Raw genomic sequence first — 16,729 nt, forward strand, 5'->3', positions numbered from 1 at the left:
ATTCCTTAACAGTCATTTCCACCTCTCGCGAGAGTTTGAAATGACGTTTGCGGAAGTTTACATTCCGTTTGGTAAAACGTGTCGCTCATGGCAGTCGTGAGAGAAGCCGGTTGTGGGGTATCTTCAGCTCGCTTGTTCTGGGCCGTGTAGCACCTCTACAATGTATTCTGTTTTAATGACGGCGGTCTTGTCCAGCTCTCCTGACTATGACCGTCTGTTTGAGGCTCTGTCCTGGCCGAGTGAGTCGTGGCCGGGGACAGAGCGGGTGGAAGCGCTGACAGCTCTCATTGAAGGGCTCGGACCACTTTTGGCAGACTCGGACACGACTGCGTTTACAGCTGCGAAAAGACGACGTATTCAAGAAAAAATTGAGTCGGTTATTTGGACGCAGTGTCTGCCTCTCTTGTCCAGAATATCGGCTGAAGCCGGTGACGACGTGCGGTGCAGGGAGAGTACAGCCGCTGCCTGCCGGCTTCTGAGCGTCTGTGTCCCATTGTGTGAAGAAGCTGTGCCGGGGCGGGTGGCTCTGTCCATCCTGCCGTCGCTCCAGCTGTCGGAGGAGGAGCTGTCTGGTCCGGGACGCCTCAGTGGGGAGGTTGCAAGTGAAGTCTTGGCTGCTCTCATACCTTCTCTGTCAGCGGATGAACAGCTCACACTCACCACCTTGTCATCTGCCTTGTCCTGCATCAAAACACTCTCTGATGCATTGGTCTCCAAAATCACAGTCAGGCTTCTCTTGACTCTGTTGAACTGCTGCAGCGGTGTGAAGTTAAAAAACATCCTCAAGTTGATCCACGATGATCTGTGCAGCTGGCACTGCACTGAGCGCACACCAGTGGTTACAGAGCGGGTACTGCTATGTTTGACCGCCATGTCAGACCACCTGCTGAAACCTGCTGACATCTTTCCCTCTTGCACCTCCTCCTCCTGTGAGCCCGACCCTCGTCTGTCCCTCCAGTTCTGGAGGATGGTCCAGGATGGACTGACACACCGAGACAGCGTGTCACGTAAAAGGGCGCTGTACCTGCTGAAAAGGTGTGTGGCCCTGTCAGAGGAGGAGCGGGTGGACTGCCCTCTCTCTCCATCAGATGAAGGTAAATTGCTCAGACTCTGTACCAACTTTAAGTTCACTGATGCTGTATAGTTTGTTGTCTTTACTGTCCTTGAAATTGTTGCAGGTGAGACCTTGTTCAAATGGGCCCCCAACAGGAGCAAGTTGCTTAGAGAGTTCTGGGAGGATTATGCGCTGGTAATGGAGACCCTGGAGGAAAACCAGGTAGAAGATTGGTTGGATCACCACAACCAATTCAGCAGAGAGCATCATGGTGTAGCTTTGTGATATTGCTTTTGTCTTCTTTTTCTGCAGATTCATGTTGTCCGGCCAGTTCTAAACAGAATAGACACGCTGATCCAAACTACAGTAAATGATAGTCAAGGTAACATTAGAAGTGGGCAAAGTATGGAGTTACTTTTGTATGTTTTCTATGAATGTTTGGATGTGTGGAAGTCTTCTCTACCTCTTTTGAGAAAAATATTTTTTTTATTTCAGACATTTCTGGCTTTGTTTTGGTGTAGGTTGGATAATAATCATATATATATATATATATGTAAATTAACTTTTCATCAGCTAATGACCCTTTCATCTACACACTTGCCTCTCTTCATTTATAAGGAGAGTTGTCCATTAAATAAAAAAATGATTTAAACCAAATAAGTAACTGGCAAAAAGTACACAAGTTAAATTAAGTAATCCAAACAGTCATTCTCTCTCTGTCTGTATTGTAGCTTCAGGTGAAGGCCTCCTCCACCCCTCCTGGCTACTGTGTGTGTACCAGAGGATGTTCCACAGTGAGAATAAATCCTTAATGAGAGAGGGAGTGTGTCATCTGCTCGAGCTACAGGTCCTTCAGCAGCCAGCTTTTGCTTTGGCCTTTTCTCAGGTAAAGGCACAGACACAGTTTATCCAGTGTGATTTTAGGCTTGTTCATTTGGTTTCCCTGAAATCATTCAAAGTTAAAGTAGTTGTTGCATTAAAGTTTTCTCTTCTTTTGCTTTGCTCCTCAGTTTATCGTTGGCCCTTTCATGGATGTTCTGTCTGAAACTTCACTCTTCCACAGGTGAGATTTAAAATAACACAGGAATAAATAAAAAAACTACAGGGAATACTTTGTTGTGGTATGTGTTTTTTTTTTTTTGCACTAGCCCTCATTAATCCACCTTCTGTCCACATGTAGATCAGTTGGGCAGAGTGTAGGAGATTGTCCTGAGCTGGGGGCTAAACTCCAAGTCTTCATGACCACCTTCTTCAGTAGCCTACCGTCAGAGCATAGAGGTATAGGAAATACAAGTTAACGAAGCTCTCACGGCTTACAAGCCTGTCTGTCTCTGACTATATTGTTTGCTTTGCAGCTCATGTGTTGCTGCAGCTGATTCAGCAGCTGGGCTCTAAGCACTGGTGTGCAGTACCCCTCCTCTTCCTCTCCCAGGCACTATCCAAACTCCCCCCAGGTCCACTGCTGGGGATCAGCGGGCTCACTGCTCTAAGGTACCTCTTCATGCTTACAGTGAGACAGACGGCGTCATAGCAGGTAATGCTTGATACGGGAGCTCATTTTGTCTGTGGTGTGTTTTACAGGGAGGTGCTGCGCTGCACCATGATCACACATCAAGTTTTGTTACGAGGAGCTGCCCAGTGCTTCCTGCTGAATAGTGCCCTCTGTCTCGCAGAAGTGGTAAGACACAAATAGTGTACTTACAGCTAAAATAACTGGAACACTTCACAATTTAATATGACAACTGTATTTTTTTTTCTCCACATTTTTTTCATTGAATTATGAACAAATGGAAAGAGTGCACACTAGAGTGAACATTGGGTGTGTCAGTGAAGCACTTAATTACCAAAATACAAACTGATTTCGCTAACATAATGTACATAGATTTGTACCGTGTACAACAGTACAACACATATGTTAACTTTACAGAGCGCGTCCTTATTAAAGTAGCACAACATGCAACTTTGTGCCCGTCATCCCTCACCAGCCCCGGCCTCCTGTATAACCCACAATTCCTCATATGAAAAGCTACTTCACCCCTGGAGTACTACAGAGAGGTGCTGGAAGTTGAGTTTTGCATTTAGAAAAGAAAGACAGATGAAATAGTTTAGAAATGGATAAAAAAGAGAGGAAATAAATCTTTAGTTTGACTCAAGATTCTGGAAGTATTCTATGAAAGGTCCACACACCTTTAGGAACTTTTTTGCTTGAGTTATAAACTAAATATGATCTTTTCAAGGCTCAGACAGGACATAATGTCCCCGAGCCATTGAGCGTGGGTGGGCGGGGCAGCATCCCTCCAGTATTTTCCCAGGCTAGGACATGTCCAGAACTTGTGGATAATGGAGGCTTCACCTCTTTTACATTTGTCGCAACAAGGATTCACATCTGGTTAAAAGAGGATCAGTGGCGGTTACACATTAGCCTCCACCCGAAACAACTGAATAACAGTGGTATAAACACTCAGTTACACCACAAACTACTGCATCAAAGATAGATAACAATTTAAATTAATACCTCTGACAGTCTCAACAAAAAACAAACGCTGAACTTACTCAAGGGGCTGTAGTACTGCATTGTACAATATTTCTATTATTTTGTCCAACCCCTCTACTTAACTTGTAATAGTGAATTGTCTTTTCTCAGAGTGCAGTGAACCTTGATGAGCTCTTTAGTTTCCTGATGCATTTCCGTGCAGACGAGTCACTGTGCAGAGGGACGCAGATCTGGAATCAGGTACAGTGCATCGAACATATATGAAGGAACACACAACCTAACACGTGTTAAAAAGGCACATTAGAGAAGTTCTATGGTTGACTCATTGCTGCTCTACATGTCTGTGACACCGCTGCAGTTGTGTGCCTGGCTATCAGACAATGAAGGCGGTTTCAAGCCCAGGATTACGGATGGTGATTCCACTGGTGCTGCCACAAAGAAAGAAACTGTAAGAGGTTATGTTCAAGCTGAGATACATGCCTATCTCCAAGTTCCAGCCAGCACAGGTAGGTCTGAAGTGAGGCAGTTATAGATAAAGTGAATAATGATTATTCTGGAATTTTTTTTACAGCCAGTGTAAGTCAGTTTTCTTGCTCCCCAGGTCAAACTGAGAGGTTACCTGACTCTAAAGAGGCTGATAAGTTGGCCAGAGCTATTCTGCTGTGTGTGGACATGGAGAAGAGTCAACTTGGCACAGAGATCTGTAACACTCTGGAGTCATTACTGTCTCCTCTGCTGGACACCCTGAGCAGAGTCAGCACCAATATTTACTTGCCTGTGCGTAAGAGCGACAAGAGCCTGCAGCTTATGCTCCGACTGCTCCAGCTCGGAGGAACACCAAGTCGTCAGCATGTCGCAGAGGAGCAAGGTTTGTAATGGTAACATTGACTCATTGTCATAGCTGTCAAGGCCACCCTCAGAAATACGCAGCAGGTAAAGTAGATGGATAGGTGCATTCATGCGTTGAACTAATCAGTATACCGCTCCTCCCAACTAGTTTGCCGCTTGGTGTGCTATTGATAAAAACATCATACTTGTAAATATCACACTCATATCAATTCATTTAGTGGTTATGAGGCTATTTGCAGTGTGGTAAGTGACCTCTTTTTCTCTCCCTGAACATTTTTCAATACAAGCAATATTTTATTTTTTTTTGTGTTGGATTCAAAGTCACCTAGATTTTTGGTGATACTTGAAACCACTGGACAGATATGAGATTTTTTTAAGGACTTTCATGCCAATATTTTGACTGTTGTAAGTGTTTTAAAGTTAAACAGACAAAATATCCCAGTTTTGCACATGTGATATCATTGCCTCAACTTGTGTGAAAGCGTGTGCAGCATTATGTTCTCCAGTGGCGGCATCAGTAAGTCACCTTCTCTGGGGATACCGTGATCACAGGTTTGAAACCCCAGACAACAAAACTTCAGCAAAAACTCAATAGCAATTCATGCATATGATATTGAAATGCTCTCGAGCTGCTTAGACCTCAATAATTGGTGCTTGTGGTTATATTTATCTTCATTATTAGAAGAGGTATTTGTAGAAGTTTGTCATGAGAACACCTCTCAGCTCTCTTTCTCAGGGAAGGCCAGGCACTTACATGCACATTGAAGAACTGTACTGCAATTATAAAGTTAACAACACTCTTCACACACTCCTGACCCACTCTGCAGGAGTGTTTGACATTGAAGTCTTCTCGCTCTGCTTTTCTCAGGCGACAGTGTGATGGTTGCCATGGAGAAGCACATTTTTAAAGTCGTAGATCCAATCCAGGAGTTTATCTTGAGGCGGCTGTGTGGGGAGCTGCAGGAGGTAAAGTCGAGCAAGCCACCATCACTCCAATTAGCAGAGAGGCCCCTAGTGGCTAGCTCTGATTTTTTATTTTTATTTTTTTACAGCTATTTGACGTGGAGCGAGCAGAGCTGTATCTGGGTGTTCTGAAGCAGCTGGTGGTCATGTACAGTTCTACACCACAGCGCCTTAGTAAAATTCAACAGAATGATTTCCCTAAACTCATCAAGCACAGCGTCAGGGTCCTGCAAGAACCAAGCCAGCAGGTACAAAGCTACAATATTCAACCCCGAGTCATCAGGCAGAAATTTCATAAATCAGTTTGGCTCCTTGATTATTCAACGCTGATTGTTTTTCCATTTCTAGGTCCCCTCTGTGGCAAACCAGGTGTCCAGAGCGGTTGCCATGGCATCCCTGGCCACAGTTTGTAGTCTTCTGGAGCAGGAAGTGATTGACATGCGATCAGAGACACTTTCTGCTCTGAAAGAACTGAATGACTACCTCTACAGTTCATTGTCATCTTCCTCACAAAGTCAATTACTTCTAGGAAACTTCAATAAACGCCTGCTGAAACCACAGACAGGAGACTGTTCAAGGTTAGTGGAGGCCTTTTATTACAGTTTTGACAGAGAGATAAGTCATAAGATGTGTCCATTTAGGAGACCTTTGACTGGAAAATAATATTCACAATAAAAATATCTCTTATCTTCCAGGGTGGGTTATTTAGGGATAAGCATTTTTCTTCTTTTGGTAGTGATCTAGCAGTGCAGGGTCCTCTGCTGCAGGACTGGGGACGTATCGCTGCCAACTTCATGCGGGACCAGTGGATTAGTCTGAGCTTCCTGATTAAAGCTGTTGGGATTCCTGAGATTTGCAGAGCACCAGACACTCTCAAGGCTGCTCTGAGCTGCAGCGTGGAGGCCCTGGCACTGCTGCCCAGTGACCTGGTGCTGCCTGTGCTCACCTTTATGGAGACAGCGCTGCCACAAGTGAGTCAGTCATTTTAGGTAAAATTAAAGCAATTGAAATGAGGTGTTTAGACGTAACAAGGAGTTTCTTATAATAAGAAGACTCTTTTTACAAAAACTAAGTTAATATCTGATAAACTGTGCTCCTGATTAAGCGTCTGGTTTGGTGATGATTTGATCCCAGTTACTACTTGATGAGGAGGCGCTCTGTGTGGAGGCTGTGACTCTGAGCTGGGATCTGGTGCAGGGACTGAGCACTAATGCACATGACTTCTGGCCGGCCCTGAAAGGATTCATCTCCGTGGCCTTCCACCGTAAACTGCTCGAGCTGACACACACTCGGGCTCTGACGCTTATGGCCACCTTGAAGCAGGTGATGAAAATCAGGCTGGTTGACCTAGACGTGGAAAGGAATGAGTGTGGTGATTTCAACATATACCTTCTGTAATATGCATACAAACATTGCGTGGTGTTGTGTGATTAATTTAGATTGCCTCGGAGCTGATTGAGCTGTCTCAGTCAAAAAGTGGAGTGTTCGGAGTTCTGCTTCAGCACTGCTGTCAGACATGGCTGCCCACAGGCCGAGGCTGCGGCGACCAGGCTGACACCGTGTTTTCTAGTGTTTTCAGCTACATCAACATACTCACTGAGGCTTGTGTCTATGGACCGGTGTTCAGAAGGGATCAACGGTAACTCTACATAACAGCATTTCCTTGATTCGTCGCTTATCAGGGCTGTTCTAACTGTTTTATCTTCCTCTTTCAAAGGCTCACCCAGGATGTCCAAACGTACTTGGAGCAGCTCGGTGAGGAGTGTGCTGGTAATGTCGTTGTTACAAGGTGAGCTGCTGTCCTCTTTGTTTCCATTTGTGAGAACACTCTCATTTATAGCTGTGATTTAAAAGGCGACCACTAGAGGTCTCTCCTGCTGTGCGGAGGTTTTCACAATTGAACTACTGCTTTTCTTTTCCAGCGATAACAGGGACGAGCAGTTGCCCCGCACATGTGTCCTGGCTTTCCTCAGCCGCTTGGATCCCTCTTATCTACAACATGAAAGAGTGATAGAAGAACTAGTTATAGCTTTGTTGAAAAAGGTAGGTTATAGATTAGTCTGGGCGGTTCATACAGTTGCATTTTTTTTTTTTTGTTTAGTATCAGTTGCAGCTAATTAAACAACACATAAAACCATTTTCCATCTCCCACTCCATCCCTCCAGGATAATGACATATCAAAGTCAAAAGTGCGTTACTATAGCAACTCCCTGCAACATCGTGTCAAAAACAGAGTATGGCAAACACTGCTGCTGCTGCTGCCCAAACTCAGAGAGGTAAGGCAATTACACTCACACTAAGAATCACACAGGAAATAACCATTCAGAAAGTAACTGTGTGTGTGTGTGTGTGTGTGTGTGTGTGTGTGTGTGTGTGTGTGTGTGTGTGTGTGTGTGTGTGTGTGTGTGTGTGTGCGTGTGCGCGCGCGACTGCATGCAGGAGTTTGTCGGCACTTTACTGAACCGCGTGTTTGAAGCTGGATTCTGCAGTAACCAGGCCTCAGTCAAATACCTGATCGAATGGATGATGATTCTGATCCTCATTCACTATCCACAACACTTGGACAGCTTTTGGACCTGCTTCAGCATGGTGTGTTCCCACTCTGGACACGCACTCACAAGAAAATACTGTATAATGAGTGAAACAGTGAAATTACCGACCAATTTATGTGTTTTCTGTGAAGGATCACGAAAAGACCAAGACGAGTGTCTGCACCTTCCTGTCAGTCCTGGTGCATTTGAATGTCATCATGCCTAATCTTAAGGATAAGGTAAAACCTTTGCAGCTGCCACTAAAACCAGTCACCATTATTCTCACATCAGCACTCAGTATGAACGAGACCTTTCTCCCTCTGTGTTTAAGGCAGCGCAGTTGCGTAAAGCGTTGGACATCATCCTGCAGTGGTGTTTCAACCATAACTTCAGCGTGCGCCTCTATGCCTTACTGGCCTTGAAAAGGGTGTGGGGCTTGGCAGAAGAGGAAGGGGCCGATGGTTTGGGAGGGCTGTCGACTGTGATCAAGGCCTGTTTGAACCAGGCTGAGGCCATGCAGAGCACTGGGTGAGCACATGCTACATCTAATAGTTAAATAGTAAATAGTAATAGTAAAAAAAAGCGTATATTAGCATGCTAATGTATTTATCTTCTGTCTCACCCTCTAGAAATGCCAACAAAAACTGGATAAGGATTCAGGAGCACTTCTTCTTTGGTGCCTTTCATCCTATCAGAGATTACAGTGTTGAGGTGTGCTGGTATATTTTAGTGTATTTAAGTCTGGAAACTGAATAGAGCTTCTGATTTTTTTTAAGATAACACAATGCACAGTAACATTTTTGTTTTCTTTTTTATTTATTTTGCTCTTCTAGACCATATTCTATACCTTTCCCAGTCTGTCAGAGTTGGCTGATGATGAGTGGATTCCACCATGGAAATTTGAGAAATTGTCGTGCTTCTCTGAAAGTCCCTCTTTTCCTTTAAAAAATCCCGCTCCTGACCTGAGCCAGCTCCAGCCTGGAGACTGGATCCAGCAAGACAAAGGTACGGTAGCACCAATCACAAGCAGTAGAAGTACTTGATACAGTACATAATACAATAGTACCTCATCTGTGATTGAGCTATCATGGTGTTGTATGACACAGGTGAGCAGGATAAGGAGGAGCGCTGGGCCGAGGTGCAGAAGAAGATCACTCCCTGGAGGTTGGGGATCCAGGAGCAGGAGCCTGAACTTCAGCTGGTTCCACCACAAAGGGCCGCTCGACTGGGAAAACTGCACGGCGCCCTGATGGTGGTAGCATCACTTATAGACAAACCAACCAATTTAGGAGGTGAGGAGCAGCATACAAAATGATCTTACTACACATTTCTGTCGTACATTTTGTGAGGACATAGTGCTAAAACGTGAAGAACTAACATTACAGGCTTTTTGTTTGGTTTCATAATGATAGTCTGGCCAGAGAGGTCTAATGCAGCTGCCACTAAAACCAAATCACTTGAGCCCTGTTATCAGAGTTTAGACAGAGAATGTCCAGCTTTCATCACAGACACTATTTTATGTTCCCTGCATGCGTCCTCCAGTGCTGTTGTATCGGATGATAAGGGGCTGAATCGATTCGAATTTGTTTATAGAGGAAAAGACCCATTTTCAAAACCAATATTGATACTGGATGATGTAAGCAAGAACATTAGCTAGGTCGTTCTGTAAATGTTTTACTTTACTTCACCCACTCAATGGTCATTGATGGTGTAGCTTTTTATATCTGTCTGTGCCCATGATGATAGACTAGTAGCCATTTTATGCCCAGTCATCTTAAGGCCTGAGAAGCCAGAATAAATACTTTATGAAAACCTTGCTGTGGAGCATTAATTCACACATCACATTTAGATAGATGGCACTTGTAGGCTCTCTCCTCATTTGTTTGTTGTTGTTCTAGGTTTGTGCAGGACTTGTGAGATATTTGGTGCCAGTGCTCTGGTTCTGGACAGCCTGCGCCACGTCGGTGACAAACACTTCCAGTCCCTGAGCGTCTCATCTGAGCTATGGCTTCCTCTGTTAGAGGTAAATTACATAAAATGATGTCACGCTCCACCCCACTGATCATGATGTCTAGTCTGTCTCTATAACGGCTTTTCCCAGTGGGCTACTGACCTGAGAAATGTGTGATTTGACCTCATTAACTCAGGGTTGAAATGATCTCAGTCAAGATCAACATCAAGAGCAAGAAGCAATCAGAACAGGTGGATGCCAGGGCAGCAGTAAGCGGTAGTTTTCCTAATGGCTTTCTGTTCAGCTGTGACCAAAAATGTGATCAAGAGATCTGTAAATATCTTTCTCGCAATTAAAAGGAAATTATTTTTGTGTTACGTGTTATGGTTATAATAACTAAATGCACTTACTCTCCAGTGTACCTTAGTGGCGGTTTAGAAAACTTCTAGTTCATCAACATATTAAGGCTTAAAGAGGCATACGTTTGGGAGTAGCCTCCCCAGTCTTCAGTCTCATTTAGAAGATGAGTTTTTGCGAAATACTCATTGCACTTAAGCTCCTTCTTTTATCCTCAGTTTTGAGATTTCTGGTTCCAGTAATGTATCTGCTGAACTGGGCTGTAAACCAAGACCTAAGTTTCAAAAATGAATCTAAATCTTCAATTTAAACTCTGGGGAAACAATGAAAGGTCTGTCTAACCTGCTGATACCCTGATGTCTGTTCATCTACCACATGGAGCAGAAAAAGTGCTTTTGATAATGTTACAGTGTGAAAGCCTGTGTCCCTCCATGTAGGAAGTATTACAGCCCGCCTCACTAAGGTTCCTTGGTCACATGTGTGAAAAGGACTTTGGAGACATGATGGACTTACTCTCCACCCACCAATGTTTGAAGTATTGTTTGAAAAGTTTGTTTACATCATCTCTGAAATCATAACCTGTATCTATCCATCAGGTGAAGCCAGTGGAGCTTGCTGACTTCCTGCAGGTGAAGAAGAGTGAAGGGTACTGTATTGTTGGAGTGGAGCAGACAGCCAACAGTCAGAGTCTCCAGGACTATCAGTTCCCTGAGAAGACCCTGTTACTTCTGGGGTATGACAGCATTAAACACCGTCTCAGTGTTAGTGACACCACAAAAAGGCTCCAAGTTCTGTTTGTCCACCAATGCAGTCTCCTACACACAACCCGTAGTGCATGATGCAGACAAGCCTCTGTTTTCCCATGCCCTTGTGACTCTCACATAGATAAAGGTGTGAGCTGACGGGGCTATTCAATGTTATCTCACTGGTTTAGTGTGTTGTCCCCTGTGGGACCTGCGCCTCTCCTCTCTGTTGTGTACCTGTCGGGGCATGCTCGGCTGTAATTGGCTCTCCCCGAGGACAAGAGCACAGGAAATAAATTACACAACCCAATACAAGCAGCGCGATGACAGCAGCAGAAAAAAAAACCCTTAACCTTCATCTAGTGCGGTTCATGACCCTGTGGCTTCCATCAGTGGTTAACATGACACAAATACAAAACATTTTCTTCAACCATTTGTAGCTCCTCAGAAATGAACATAACTGTAGTTCTGCAATTTCCAACGATGCAATTTAAAAAAATAAATAAATGTGTCCTGTAGATGTGCAGCTGGCCTGGCAGAGGGGGAGAGAATAATATTAATCACCTCTGTGTAGGTGTCCTGTTTTGTTTTACCCTGCTCAGTTACAAAGGTGTGAGCAGTGCTGTTACCTCGAACACCCCATGTGTGAGCTGAATCTTGAGGGCTTTTACAGCTGTGCGCACGCAGCATGGCCCCGCTCTAATCTCTCATCAGGTGGCTATTATCTCACCCAGTTGCACTCAAGATAAATGTAGCTCATCAAATCAGGCTTTCTTACTGTGTGGCACCCTCTGTGGAGTCGCTGAATGCCAAACTCATTACCTCTTTATGTTTGCTTTGCATGGCCCAAATTGCCGGAGCTCAGTATATGCTCAGCTGATTACAGTTTGAATTGCTCTTGGACGTGCGCTCATGAATCGTCTATATAAAAAAAAGAAAAAAGCTTATTCCTCATAATTGACTTGAGAAGATAAAGGACTAACTTGGCAGCACATGGCGAGGACTCTTAAATTAAATCAACAGTATAGCATCATTAAGCCAAATGAAAGCTGAAATTAAAAACATCCTGTAACAAAACGTGTTTGTACTGTATCATACATGTGTGCAGTCTGCAGATAGTCCAGTGTCATACCCTATATGACATTAGGCAGTCAGTGTTGCCTTATTGCCGACATGCTGCAGTGCAAATCCTGCAGCGGATTGTTTTTTTTGTTTTTTTTGGAGGCTTTTTCGTCCTGACAAGAATAAACGCTAAAGGATAAATGAATCTTTTCCAGAGAAGGCACACTGGTTGAATTTAAAGGAATAGTTTTGGAAAATATTCTTTTTTGCTTTCTTGCTGAGAGTTAGACGAAAAGGTTGATACTACTCTCATGCCTGCGCTCCAGCTTTGTGCTAATACTGTATTTTCCAAAATGTCAAACTGCCTCTTAAAAATACTGAATATCAGCGCCAAATAACTCGGCTATCAGAGGCTTCATTACAAAAATACTGACACCAAATTTTTGAAAAACAAACTTTATCTCATTCTACAGTAATTTTCTTTCTCTTTCTCTTCTTCTAGCAATGAACGAGAAGGCATTCCTGCCAACTTGCTCCAAATGTTGGATGTTTGTGTGGAGATCCCTCAGCAAGGGGTCATCCGCTCCCTCAACGTGCATGTGAGCGCTGCCCTGCTGATTTGGGAGTATACACGGCAACATCTCACCTCTGGTTCAGCTGAAGTCAACTCAAAACACAGCTGAAGAAGGAAACCAGCAGTGCGGCCCTACGGATGTGACATCTGTCCTCCAGATGCTGACAGTGTTTGCTCATCTCTCCTAGCAAACGTGAAAAGCGTCTTAGGGGTGTGTGTTTGAAAGAAAATGTCAACTTCAGCTACTGGACATGAAGACGCTGCATACAGTTAATGTCAGGACCTAAAGGATTTTCATGGTTTCTCTGGATAGGGAGCTGTCCTTTTGGGTTTTAATGTGGTCAGCACTTCATCAGTACTGTCCTTGTGCCTTAATGAGAGTCATGAATAGAGATCAGTTCTGGTCATTACATCTAAATATTCCACTGGGCATGCTGTTTTATTAATGTAGGCTGTCTCTATGTCTCTGTAACAGCAGCATAAATGGAAATTTTCTTCTTGCTTATGTGAGCAGTTGGTTTTTGCCTCAGAGCACCAGGACTGAACTGTACTGTCAATACCCAGCAAACTATTTTACATGTCATATTAATGCTGCTTTTGTTAAGATGCACACATTTTTGTGTTCTCACTGTTTTTATTGCAGGTTGTGATTTTAATTTTCTTAAATGCCTTTGGTTTTGACACAGTTGAATAAATAAAACTTTGGTATTATCATCTGTTTTATGTCCACGTGTTTTTATTCATTATGGTGAGAAAGGGTTAAAATAAGGTACAGTAGGTGTTCATGCGTCCTCCTTCCTCCCCCCTTGTGAAGAGTGAAGGAGTCTGTTCACCTGGAGACCGGGTGGGGAGCAGATGGAGTAGCTACAGTCGATCACGCTCATTTCTTTTTCCGTCAAGTCACGCTTGTACGTGGCTCAACATGTGAGGATAGCAGTTTTGAGAGGGACATGGAAGACCTGGATGGCTCCTGGTTGGACCCCCCGTCGCTTCTACAAGGAGCAGCGGCGGACAACGCCAGCTGGACGGGGCGAGCGGGGCTCATGGTGTCCCGGCGTACACAGCTGGTCCTGGAAATCCTCATGGTGCTTATGTGTTTGGGCGCAGTGACAGGTATAATAACTTCTGCTGACCTTTTATTTCTTTTCTGAAGCATCCGCAAAACTTTTCCAAATTCTTTCTCTTTTATGGTCAATCCAATGTCTCCCTTTTGTTCCTCTCCTTGTCCCAGCACCCCAATATTATCACAAATGAGATAACACCATAACGAGTTCAGTCTTAATGGTCACACAAATGAGAAAGTCTTCGTAATTATTCGTATTTCAGATCAATTTTCCTGTAATTCGGCATGAAATATTTATATCATAGGAGGGCTTTAGGCTTGTCAGCCAATAATAATTTAATAATGCTTTATAAATCAGTAGCTAATAATCCCCTAATAAGAACAATTTCAGGTAGCCAGGTTGTGAAAATCCCAGCCCAAAGAGTATAATCATAAGTAATGAGGACCATGATTCCTGGAGCACAGCTGATGAATTTTTAAAATGTAATTTTTCAGTGCTTTGAGTGGGACCAGAAAAAATCCGTTCATCTCTTCATCATCCTATGGTGGTTGCAGAAATACCAGATTTTAATTCCTTAACAAATATATCAATATTTACGTGCATTGTATCTTGGATAGGCCTATAGGCTACAGACCCTTTACATGTAGTGAGATCTATTTAACAAAACATGACTTCTCAATTAGGCTAATTAACAATCATGCAAGGGCGTACGTTTCGTCTCAATATTGGTAGGGACGCAACAACCCCTCCAACCCTCCAAAACGAAGAGATTGTCTTTTTAATGCCGTCAACCAAACGGTTTATTAACATATAATATCTGAATTTACATTCAGGAATGCCCATACGGAAATGTAATATATGTAAATTTGTTGAATTTTCATATATGAAATATGTGTACATATGAAGTATAATCATGCGTAACCTATATAAAGTATAGCCTATATAAGTAAAAAGTACACAGGAAACCTGTTAGAAATTGGAACAATATCATATCTTGACATATATGTCTAACTAACAGAAACATGTATTTTAGTATGTCTGTTTATATTATAGACATATGTTACATAAAAATGCATATATTCCAAAGCCTGTCAGTATTTCTTATTGTGTTCCTGTTCCTATTATATATGTAAATATAAAAGATAGACATGTATATTTAAATCATATAGAAACATGGAGAATTTTAATAAGCATGTTGTTTTAATGAAGTTGCATTTTACCATGAATATTTCATATATGTTAAGAACTTATATCTTCATATATCTGGAGAAGGTATATATGTCATCATGATATATCCCCTTATAGGTGACACAAATGGTAACATCACTCTTGATAAAGAGACATATATGTCATATATATATATATATATCGCAAGTCATAGTATAGTAAATCAGGAAAATGTCACAGTACAGAAAGGCATAAAATGGTCATAGTATAAAATGGCAGAAAAATAGTAGAAGAACAGTAAGGCATTAAAAGTCAAAGTATAGTAAGGTGTAAAAATGTCATACTATAGTAAGGCATAAAAAATTCTAAATCCAAACAGAGAGATTCCACACCAGGATTCAAACCCAATACCTTCTCACTGTGGGGCAACGGGTTTAACTCCTCCTCCACAGTGACAACCCATTATTTCAAGTGGATGTAGGCAAATTCTAAATCCACAAAGAGAGGTCAAGCACCAGGATTTGGACCAACAATGGTCTCAATGTGGGACAACTGGTCTAACCCATTTGGCATGGTGGTAACCAATTTATTAAAGTGGATTAATGCAAAAAAACCATCATAGTATACTGTCAAAACCATCATAGTATACTGTGACATTTTTTGACATTTTTATGCCTCACTATACTATGACGTTTTTATTGACATTTTAATGCCTTACTATACTATGACGTTTTTATGACATTTTTATGCCTTACTATACTATGACATTTTTATTGACATTTTAATGCCTTACTATACTATGACGTTTTTATGACATTTTTATGCCTTACTATACTATGACGTTTTTTGACATTTTTATGCCTTACTATGCTATGACATTTTTATGCCTCACTATACTATGACATTTTTTGACATTTTTATGCCTGACTATACTATGACATTTGTATGACATTTTCATGCCTTTTTATACTATAATGTTTTAAGGCATAAAAATGTCATAAAAATGTCATAGTATAGTAAGGCATAAAAATGTCATACAAATGTCATAATATAGTGAGGCATAAAACGTCATAGTATAGTAAGGCATAAAAATGTCATACAAATGTCATAATATAGTGAGGCATAAAACGTCATAGTATAGTAAGGCATAAAAATGTCATAAAAACGTCATGGTATAGTAAGGCATAAAAATGTCATAAAAACATCATTGTATAGTAAGGTATAAAAATGTCATAAAAATGTCATAGTATAGTAAGGCATAAAAATGTCATAAAAACATCATAGTATGGTGAGGCATAAAACGTCAGAAAATGTCATAGTATAGTAAGGCATAAAAATGTCATAAAAACGTCATGGTATAGTAAGGCATAAAAATGTCATAAAAACATCATTGTATAGTAAGGTATAAAAATGTCATAAAAATGTCATAGTATAGTAAGGCATAAAAATGTCAGAAAATGTCATAGTATAGTAAGGCATAAAAATGTCATGAAACGTCATAGTATAGTGAGGCATAAAACGTCACAGTATAGTAAGGCATAAAACGTCATAGTATAGTAAGGCATAAAAATGTCATAAAACGTATAGTATAGTGAGGCATAAAAAATGTCTGAAACGTCATAGTTATAGTGAAGGCATAAAACGTCACAGTATGTAAGGCATAAAACCGTCATAGTATAGTAAGGCATAAAAAATGTCATAAAAACATCATAGTATAGTTGAGGCATAAAACGTCAAGAAAATGTCATAGTATAGTAAGGCATTAAAATGTCAGAAAACGTCATAGTATAGTAAGGCATAAAAATGTCATAAAACGTCATAGTATAGTAAGGCATAAAATGTCATAAAAACATCATAGTATAGTAAGGCATAAAAATGTCATAAAAACATCATAGTATAGTAAGGCATAAAAATGTCATA

At 41.8% G+C, this 16,729-nt stretch overlaps 1 protein-coding gene across 1 annotated transcript; it reads left to right on the forward strand.

Annotated features, from left to right (window-relative positions):
- The first annotated feature begins 88 nt into the window (after window positions 1-88).
- On the forward strand, window positions 89-13,257 carry tarbp1 (TAR (HIV-1) RNA binding protein 1). The gene is made up of 29 exons (XM_022763662.1): window positions 89-1,094; window positions 1,179-1,276; window positions 1,367-1,436; window positions 1,786-1,940; window positions 2,065-2,117; window positions 2,235-2,332; window positions 2,410-2,545; window positions 2,636-2,732; window positions 3,699-3,788; window positions 3,907-4,054; window positions 4,150-4,416; window positions 5,266-5,363; window positions 5,450-5,608; window positions 5,709-5,938; window positions 6,097-6,331; window positions 6,495-6,683; window positions 6,800-6,999; window positions 7,078-7,149; window positions 7,283-7,403; window positions 7,526-7,636; window positions 7,800-7,949; window positions 8,044-8,130; window positions 8,223-8,419; window positions 8,521-8,602; window positions 8,725-8,896; window positions 8,998-9,183; window positions 9,790-9,914; window positions 10,796-10,932; window positions 12,507-13,257. The coding sequence occupies exons 1-29, from the start codon at window positions 161-163 to the stop codon at window positions 12,685-12,687; spliced, it is 4,878 nt and encodes a 1,625-aa protein (XP_022619383.1). The 5' UTR covers window positions 89-160; the 3' UTR covers window positions 12,688-13,257.
- Window positions 13,258-16,729: the final 3,472 nt, after the last annotated feature.

The sequence above is a fragment of the Seriola dumerili genome, unplaced genomic scaffold (genome assembly GCF_002260705.1).
Source record: "Seriola dumerili isolate Sdu_G_001 unplaced genomic scaffold, Sdu_1.0 BDQW01000024.1, whole genome shotgun sequence".
NCBI lineage: Eukaryota > Metazoa > Chordata > Actinopteri > Carangiformes > Carangidae > Seriola > Seriola dumerili.

Coding starts and splice junctions, on each gene's coding strand:
- tarbp1 (XM_022763662.1), top strand. CDS start 161: ATGTATTCTGTTTTAATGACGGCGGTCTTGTCCAGCTCTCCTGACTAT. Junction 2,333..2,409: donor CCTACCGTCAGAGCATAGAG/GTATAGGAAATA, acceptor TTTGCTTTGCAG/CTCATGTGTTGCTGCAGCTG. Junction 8,603..8,724: donor TCAGAGATTACAGTGTTGAG/GTGTGCTGGTAT, acceptor TTGCTCTTCTAG/ACCATATTCTATACCTTTCC.